We start from the raw sequence: 10,278 nt of genomic DNA on the forward strand, positions 1-10,278 counted from the left end.
ACACACACACACACACACACACACACACACACACACACACACAGACACATATACCATGCCCCGAGAAGTACAAGTCCAGGTGCAGGTGCAGGGATGAAGAAAAATATAGATATAAAATAGTATATGTTGACCTAAAAATCAATCCATCACCAACAGACTAAAATGCAACAAGAAATCTGAAGGAGAATTTTTGGGCAATAATAAAAAAAATGACACAGGCCTGAGACAGGAAATTAATTTATTGAGGAAGTGAGCGTGGTAAGCAAGAGGAAGTATATAAGAGAGCCATAAATGTACCGAGAAAGGGAGTGACGGAGTGAAAACCCTGAAGCTCAGTAGATCGATGTGTGTTTATCAGAGGTTTACCAGATGTCTTATATATCTAAACCTGTGAAGAGAAAGAAAGTTACTGGTGACGTGAATGTAACACTTTCAGAGAGCTTGGAAAGAAGCTGTTTTGAAGTCTGGTGGTTCGGCAGCTTTTACAGACAGCACCAGGGTGAACAGGTTGTCATTGGGGTGGGTTTTGTCTTTTAATATCCCCTTAGATCTTCGCAGGCTCCTCTTCTCACCAATAACACCGATGCTCAGTAGATGGTTTTAATCAGTCCTGGGCCGTGCACATCCCATGCCAGTTTGTGATGTTTGCAGTCAGGATGCTTTCTATTGCTCCTCTGTAAAAGTTGCCAAGAACTTGGCAGGATGGAGATGTGTGAGGACCATGTCAGGTTGTTTGTGACGCTGATTCCCAGGAACTTAAAGCTGCTAACTTGCTCCACCAACTTTAACAATCAGTTTCTTGTGTGAGATTGTGTTGAAGGCTGAGCTGATATCAACAAACAACATTCTGATGTAGGTGCTGTTACTTTCCAGATGAGTGACGGCTGAGTGGAGAGCAGTGGAGACGGCATCCTCTGTGGATCTGTTGGCTCTGTACACAAACTGGTGAGGGTCCAGGCTGGCTGGGATGTTGTTTTTGATGAGCTGGAGAAACCTGTTTCTAAAAGCACTTCCTCAGAATGTGGGTGAATGAGTGACACTGGACACTGCAGACTTTTTAGGTACAGGAACAATGGTGGCTGTCTTGAAGCTGGTAGGAACACTCTCCTGTGACAGTGATATGCTGAAAATGTCAGTGATGTGGTTATTTAATATCATGCTGTTGCTGCCTTCAACACTTTGTACACTTAAATGTGGCCAGCTTCTTAGATGAAATCCTTCCTCTGAGGTCACTGACAGTGAATCACAGTGAATGGTTTCTGGTACACTGTGAACTAATTACCCTTCAGTACAGGAGAGAACTGTTGATCAAGGAAAACACTTTCTAAGCAGATAGAAAGCAGCTATAGTGTTTTTAATCCCAGTTCTCAGTCTGAAAGTCAAACTCACTATTCCTGATGTTTTTTCAGTGAACTCAGTCAGACAGAGTGAGAACATCTTTCACATCTGGGAAGCTTTCCCCCTCTTCTTCTTGTCATCCTTAAGTATACACACCCTCACAAATATGCAAACAATCGACAACATTCTGTTTCTCTTAAAGGTACAGTGTGTAGGGGATCTATTAGCAGAAATGGAATAAAGGCCTACACATATATGAAACATATATACGTATGTATATATGTATAATAAATACTGTATATTCATAAGTAGGTTTACATGCAATGCACTGATTTTTATAAGAAAACTAAGGATCTTTCTCTTCAAGGAGTCCGCCAGGTTGCACCGCCGTGTTTCTAGCCCAGAACGGACAAACCAAACACTGACTCAAGCGAGAGCCTTCAACATTTTTTCACCTGAAGGCCACCGTAGTTCTTCGGCGCGCTTGTGAAACTCCGGTGTTGTGAGCTGCAAAGTGCAAAACCGTGCTACTGCCAGCCGCCATGTTTCTTCTGTTGCTCCTAAAGTAGTGATAATGTGGTGAGGATGGCCTCTGAGCAAGGCGAACGGCAGTCACGGAAATGGAGGAGTGAGTGGAGGGGTGGATGTCTGGATCCCACTGTCTATACGCAATGCATCCTCTAACCTGTTAACCTTGTTAACCCTATCCTAATTCTAACCATCAACCTAAAACCAAGTCCTTACCCTCAAACATCTTTTTAAGAAACGAGGACAGGCCAAAATGTCCTCACCTTCCAAAAATGTCTTCTTTCAAGGAGTTTCCTGGCAACATATTCAATGAAAATACAGTATTTTTCAAAGGCCTCAGTACTGTCAGCCAAGTTTAAGACAAAGCGCAGACATGGTAAATGTCCAAACCTGTACTGTTTGAGACTGTTAGATGCTCTCATGCTCAACAGGTAAAACTCAAACTGCAGGGACATTTCTGACTACTGTTAGACTTTAGAATCTTTTCTAAAACCCTTTAAAAAGTGCTCGCACCCCTTGAGGCAAAAGTTAAAGTGATACTGAAAGCACTTTCTTTGGAAATACTCCTATTCGCGATAGCAAAAACGGATACGATTAATATCAGAGAGAGGAGCAAGGAGAATGTCAGTTTAGCTTCATCGAAGGACTGTAGAAACAGAGGTTACCAGCACCTCAAAACCAAAGTGTAAAAACTACAAGTTGCAGTTTTATGGGGGGTCATGTGCCAGACTGTTTTTGGTAGACTAGCTGTTTCGAGTCTTTATGTTAAACTAAGCTGACTTAACTAGCTGTACCGTAACTCTACAGACTCAACTGACATGAGAGCATATTTTCCTAAAATGTCACACTGCTATTATAACAGTCAATGTCACTGTAATATCCCATAATTATCTTTCAGTTGCAAATGAATGCTTTCAGTCAGCTACATGCATCCTGGGACTTTACCTTTGTCTATTAAAAAGCACATTTACTTGTGTGGAGTTTGTTCTTGTATCCACTTTGACCTTATCCGTTATTTAGAAAATATGCAAAGGAGTGTTAAAGTGAGAGCAATGTTTTTTTTTTTATTGCCGCCATATAATTGCCTACAACCACCAAATATTTCCATGAAAGCTTCTGACTTGTCCCCACATGCCTGTTGGGTTCGTCCAACACCAACACACCTGAATAAATATGCACATTTTGATAAGTATCTTTACTGTTTGGAGTATTTGTGGTCCGCTTATCTTTACTGTTTGGAGTATTCGTCGTCAGCTGCTAGCCTGTGTGATATATATTCAGTTTTATCAGGTCTGTGTTAACTCCTGAGCAGATTCATGGACAAAGAATGCTCCAGGAGTTCACACCCACACAGTCAGAATACCCCCCCCCCCCTCTCTCTCTCTCGCTCTTCTCTCTCTCTCTGCTAGTTGTTCTTACTTAAATGCTATTTAAGGACTCTTCTTGACTTTGCATCCACCGAGGGGTTAGATTGTTAGTGAATTGCTCAGAGATTGAAGGACGTTTTAATATCCTCTCAAATATAGGTAATATCCATTTGTCCATAAACACGCCACAAAACAACTTCCTTCATTACTCAAGCTTGAACATTCATGTTGTCTTATACGATTACACATTTGACACCTCACATCCGCTTTTCTTTCGGTATTTTTGCATCTATTTAGTCTTTTTTAGAAAAGCACCTTCTTCCTCTTGATTCGCCCGGTGAGTGGCAAGTTATAAGCACAGCGGGGTTTCCGGTGTCCGTTTTCAAAATAAAACACCTTTTGACATTCAATAACCAGGCATGCTCCACCATAATGTACTAGCCTAATTATTGCCCCACCAAGCTAAGAAATACATTTCAGACCTGAGCAATGACTGATGACTGACTAGCCTACAGTTTGGTCAAATAACCTAGGCTAAATTTAGATTAGATATATAGACTATATTCTTTTATTATTTATACACATACTCAGAAACACACGTTTATTGAAATGTGTATATATATATTGTGTATATATATATCATTATTATATGGCAATCATGTTGTTTTCATATTGTGTTGATATTCATATTAATATTATTCTGTACTTTTATATTTTGATGCTTTGATACATTATTTTTTTTCGTGAAACGTTCATGTCAATAAAGCCACATTGAATTAAACATTTTTATTTGATCCATATGCATTTATGCAGATCAATCAGTTTTAGCATTTCTACATTGTTTTATTCTTTATGGACAAATCGGTAGACTTCCTGTGTTTAAAGGTCGTCAGCTTGATGCAACTTTCTCACTTCGGAACAAGTCTGTTGAATATTTGTCTCGACCGGGCGGAGGAGGAGGAGGAGGAGGAAGAGTTCATTTCCACTGCGGGAGCACAGAAGGAAACCAGAAATCATTACAAGGTGGGTAAATAGTCAATAAATTAGGTCACCTGTTAAAGTGATGCATAATGGATTTAATAAGTTACGCCTGTGTTTCGGGCGGAGGGCAGAACTTCAGTGAACTGCCTCGGGTTCAGTCCCGGAGCTTTTTACAGGACGGTTAATTAGACCCGACTCGATCCAGTGAACCCAGATGAAGTCCCTTTGATGCGGCATGCTTTCACCAGTGATGGGAACAAACAATGAGGGTTGTGACATATTTACACAAGTGAAAGTTATATAATGTCATCCACTCTTGTTTCACAGACTGCTACTGCTTGTCCTGCAGACAGATATGCCAGACAGACAAAACTGCAAAGGAGGGAGGGATTGCAATCTGCCTTTTTTAGTTTTTTTCAACACAGTTTGTGAGAGCAGAACTGTCGGTGCTCATCATTACATAACACCAGCCATCGCTGTTACTGCAGGAAGCCTGAGAGCTGGACTCACTTGGTATCGATAAATAACTGAATGCTCATATCAATAAAGAGAAAGACTCCAAAGCTATGGAGCTTGTGGATTTTACCGGACGGATTTTAACATCTTCAACATGTGGCTCAAGGAAGCCACTCATCACTGTGGCAACACTCTTGAGTCTTAATTCTAACAACAGGGTTAAACATTGACTATGTTTCAGCACTCAAATGACCTATTTCTGACAAACATAGAAAGCGTATGAACCTACAGTGGCAAACTCACTAACCCGAGATAATGTTAACTTTAAAAGAGATACCACATTTACAACCGCGATAACTTGCAGAACTTTAACAAAAAAGATAAAGCACCATGAATACATGCAGGAGAGGAGACGCATCTGATTACTGATGATCCCTGCTGAAGTATTTAGTTTGATATTTATATCTCTACAACAACAACAACAAAAATGTAATTTGTGTGGCTGTAAACACTTACAATCTCTGCAGGAACCCAGTGTGCATCTCTCAGCTACTGACCGTGATGGCGACCATTGTGATGGAGAGTATCGGGCGAGTGTTCATCAGCCTGCAGCAGATCAGGGCGGTCCCCCGGATGCTGACTGAGGCCGCACCCTCCATGCCCGGCACCGTGAGGGACACCGAGGTCCCGTACTACTTCAGGGAGCGCTACGTCTGCACCGGCTACCGACCGCTCAACCAAAAGTGGCGCTACTACTTCCTGTCTCTATTCCAGCGCCACAACGAGACCATCAACGTCTGGACTCACCTGTTGGCGTTCTTAGTTCTCCTGGTTAAGTTCCGGCAGCTCGCCGAGACCGTGGACTTTGTCGGCGATCCCCATTCGTGGCCCCTGTTGATCCTCTTCCTGTCCTCCCTGACCTACTCGGCGTTCAGTGCGGCAGCTCACCTGCTGGCTGGCAAGTCTGAGCTGTGTCACTACGTCTTCTTCTTCCTGGACTACGTCGGGGTAGCGCAGTATCAGTACGGCAGTGCCATCGTTCACTTCTACTACGCTGTGGATGAGAGCTTGCACAGACACGTGAGTGGCGTCTTCATGCCCGCTGCCGCCGTCCTCAGCTGCCTGTCGTGCCTGGGATGCTGCTATGGCAAGTACTGCAACCACAGCCTACCGACGTGGGTGCGTAAGGTGTGCCAGGTGGTGCCCTCAGCGATTGCCTACATGTGGGACAGCAGCCCTGTGGCTAAAAGACTCGTGTCGCAGTCTGCAGCCGGCGACGACCCGGCCATCGTCTACCACATTGGCCAGGTCGCTTTCTTTCTCAGCTGCTCCTTCTTCTTCACCTTCCCCCTGCTGGAGCGCTGCTTCCCTGGACGGTGCAATTTCGTGGGACAGAGTCATCAGCTGTTCCATGTTTTTCTGTCCTGCTGCACCCTGTGTCAGATCCACGCGTCCCACCTCGACTACGTGGGCCGCAGGGAGCTGTACTCGCGTCTGCACGGGAGCGGCGAGGCGGCAGTCTTCGTGGGACTGTACGCGGCCACTTTGGCTGTGTGTGTGCTGATCGCTGCCTTCATGCTGAAGAAAGTTAAACGAGTGCTGGACGCCAAGTCCAAGTGATGTGTTAGATGTTGTAGGATATGCAAAAGCCTTAATGTGCCTTCCCTTCCAGACTAACTGCTTTGATGTAAAGTGAACTAATTCTACTGTTTATGCTGCTGGCTTGGCTTTGGACTCCCTGGCTGTAAGAGGCAGATTACAAGAGCGATACTTGATGTTAGGAGTTTGTATTTTGGCACCGATTTGTTTTAGAATTTGCGGAATCATTCACAGTATCATGGATCAGCAAAGGGCGGTGCTTTATTCTAAAAAATGTTATTAAATCTTACATATTACATATCAGCATGTGCTCATTTATATGATCACTGCTGTTTCTGATAACTATAGATGACATGCAGTCGGATTCGTTCAATCGTCCGGTTGTTTGGGATTTTTTTCTTTTATCCTACAATACTAGGATAATATGTGGAATACCATCGAAAATGTGGAGATATTCATTTTAATATATTTTGTCAGTCACTGACATTGAATACCTGTTTTGATATTCGTGCTGTTGGCATATTTCACCTGAGCTAATGGACTTAAATGTGTTTTTTAAATCATTATTATGGAAGTTGCTTAAAGGACTTAATAAAATTACCTTCACAATTGAACTTTAGACACTTTAATCAAGTAACGTACAAAGAATTTACCATTTTGCAGTAAAGCAAAAAAAATGACTACATATGGGGACTGTCGGGGTTGTGCCTTAGGAGCCACATTTTATAAAATATTTCACCTAAAGCTGGTGCTGATTGAGTATTCTCTTGTGATCGTTACAGCCCTCAGCCCCTTAATGCCGTCAGAAAATGTCTGTTTCTTCAGCTTTAGGATTTAAGTCATATGTGTTTATGCGTGTAGGTTAGAAATCTCTGATGAGATGTTTTCATTGGCAGATTTAAACTATTTTGTTGTTTTTCTAACACACATTCCATTTTATAGTACTTTTAAATATATATTGATACACAGCCTTTAGACTGTTTCAGAAAGGTGGATATTTTTTTACGAGGGATCTAATTTATATTGAAGTCTTAAAAATGGATATCTTATTTCAGACATGAGTATACATGTAGACTGTTTTGTGTATATTTAGATGTCAGCAATCAATGTCTTATTGTAAATCTTGATTGTGTATTTTGAGACCATAAGGGAAATCTGAATGTAGGTGTTACATGAGAGTACTAACGACAGATGAAGGTATGTCTTTGTGAAATAATGACGCTAACTACTGACCACGATGTAAACACAGTGGGATTGAGTTCAACAAACATCTCTTTGAGGACAGAGTGGCAGAAATAATCTTTTTTTTTTTTTTTTTATATATAAAAAGCATAATTTCTCTCATCGAGTTTTCATGTGTGCAACATTGAATCGTTGTATAAAACTCTCTTATCAAATGACTGAGAGCTTCCAGAGGGATGGGAAGAATTGGTTGGTATTTATCAGGAGCGAGCTGACCTTTGCACACTTTACGAGGAGCAACATGTACATGTTATCTTCATTGTTATCTTTAAAATACAGTACAATATGCATGCATCCCTCCTCCAAGCCAGGATAGAATGTGGTGTTGATTACCAAACTGTATTTTTAATGACTTAACAGTCAGAAATCAAAGTTAAATGTCACTGATATAGTCTGATCCAGGGGTCTCCAACAAGCTAAAGGTTCAAAGAATATATAAGTTTGTTGACACAAAGTCACTTTGTTTTAAATTTCTATCCAATCAAATTCATAAATGTCCTGCCTCCTTGTGTAATTATTGGCCAATCAGCTGTCAACTCAATCAGGAGAGAAAAGTACGTTCAGAGACGAGACAGTTTATTATAAACGGATGATAAAGTCTTGGGCGTTCAGACTGTTCAGGGACGTGTGCAGTCGAAGGGCTTCTGCTCTGAGCAGCAGCAAGATGAACAAAGCTAGCTAGCTTCTATCAAGCAGTCCAACATCCACTGATGCTACTAATGTAATGATGTTGGCAGCGGAACGTTTAGTGGAGCTTTTGAACTGTGTCAAAATAATGATTTCGCTACATAGCAGTATTTTAAAGGGGGGAGCTGCCTTGGATACTGGAAACAAATCTGGTGTATGGCCGCCCTTTTAGCCGTAGGCGAGGTGGCTATGCAGAAATTCACAATATCCAAACGTGTGTGCTTGAATTGCCGCCATTAACATCCACGTGTCCTCACACAGCCGACGAAACAACATGTTGGAACGCGTCACAGCCTATGAATAAATGTTATTGTGGTTTACTGTCGTCTGCTGTCATTTCTTGTTTGTGATTTATTTATTTTTTACGTTTGGAGTAGTAGAAGTAAAAGTAGTAGCAATGATTTATTCCAGTCCTTGTTGACAATTTTCCAAAAAGAATGCACTTGTAAATAAATACATAACAATAAGGCATTAACTTAAAGGAAAAAGAAAAGCATACTGACCCAAAAGGTGGGGGCTGAAGCTTAAGCTTATTACTCCTATCCTTTAAACAAAGCGTATTCTAATACCTAACTCTTTCGCTACTAGATTTACAAAAACAAAGTTCCAAATGTTTTATATTGTTTTACCACTTTAGAAAAAATAAAAATTTGCAAATTGAACTACCCATTTGTAATTCCTTCTTTTAAACATGCCTATTTCCCTAAATCCACACAGGCTCTCTCTAATTTCAAACAACCTCTGAACTGTTTGAAATTGTTCCTCTGTGCATTACCTGTGCAGTTTCAAGATCAACTGGATCACAAGAATGTAAGGCATGTGAGAATTAATAGAGCATTGGTTTGTTTGTAATAATCTGATAGCTTTATTATATTTTTTATTATAGACCTCTTTTGGAGCATGAAAATTGCAGCTATGTGTTGGTTTCATATGTGTTTCCCCAAACGTCCACACAGTAGGAGAGAGCAATACAGGGAGTTCTGATTCAAGAGATCTTTAGTTTTGTATAATGTTGCAATGGCTGTAGGCAGTTTTGTATTTACATTATTAATGTGTGGTTTCCAACATAATTTATGAGCAATTATAACACAGAAATTAATCTTGATACACTCTTTTTAACATAATTGAGCATATTTGTTTTATAAACTTTGGTCCAGTGCTCCACCTTCTTCAAACATTTGTTTGGGCATTTTTGACTTAACTCTCAATTTTTCTTTTCAATTTACCTGTGTGCAAATGGCCCTGCAGGCTCATGCAGTCTCATGCAGGATTAACAGGGCGTTTACTGATGCTAACTGATCAACTGGCACATGCCTTCAATTCACTTGGATGATAAGATTCCTCTTTATTAGAAAACAGGTTAGAACACGTCACAAATCTGACTTAGACTCTTCTTAGGACCGTTCTCAAGAACATATTTAAGAACAAGCTGAGGAAGATATTTGTGAATGAGGCCCAACGTTAGTGAAAGAGTAAATGAAAATACATTTCTGGGTGTGATATTAGAGAACAAAATGTGGAACCTCATGTAAGATATGTGCCAGCAAAGTTGCCAATGAGCGTTGCAGTTCACAGTCTGGATCATAAAGTATGGTACACTGTTTTTTTGAATGGTATCATTGTATCTGAACTACTGTGTGGAGGGACTGAGCAGCACCCTACAATCATTATGCATACGATAAGACAGAGCCGTAAGGATCTTAAGCAATATATTGAATATGGGGAACACACTAACAAACTGTTTTTAAAGCCAAATGCACTGAAATTCAAGGATCTGTTGGAATTTAAGACTGCACACAAACAATCTACAAAGCAAGAAAACAATTAACTTTCTGCCAATATACATTTATAAAAAAATGCTCTTGTACAGAGAGGGTGGTTATAGCTTAAATAAATTTAATTTTAAACACAGTTGTGTTCGCACCCATCTTAGAGGTATGTTCATATTGATTTGTATTTTTCTTTGCGAGGCACAGAAATGAGTTTCTTGTCTCTTTCTATTTCACATTCTTGACTAAGTCGCATTGTTGAGTAGAGATTTTTTTATGTGGCTTGTTTGAAATCTGTTAAATATGTTTAC

The 10,278-nt window shown here is 40.6% G+C and overlaps 1 protein-coding gene across 1 annotated transcript; it reads left to right on the plus strand.

The window, feature by feature from the left end:
• The first annotated feature begins 4,158 nt into the window (after window positions 1-4,158).
• paqr7a (progestin and adipoQ receptor family member VII, a) lies at window positions 4,159-8,620 on the plus strand. The gene is made up of 2 exons (XM_031853907.1): window positions 4,159-4,256; window positions 5,198-8,620. The coding sequence occupies exon 2, from the start codon at window positions 5,232-5,234 to the stop codon at window positions 6,288-6,290; it is 1,059 nt and encodes a 352-aa protein (XP_031709767.1). The 5' UTR covers window positions 4,159-4,256; window positions 5,198-5,231; the 3' UTR covers window positions 6,291-8,620.
• Window positions 8,621-10,278: the final 1,658 nt, after the last annotated feature.

This window comes from Anarrhichthys ocellatus, unplaced genomic scaffold (assembly GCF_004355925.1).
Source record: "Anarrhichthys ocellatus isolate YVR2014 unplaced genomic scaffold, GSC_Weel_1.0 scaffold14, whole genome shotgun sequence".
NCBI lineage: Eukaryota > Metazoa > Chordata > Actinopteri > Perciformes > Anarhichadidae > Anarrhichthys > Anarrhichthys ocellatus.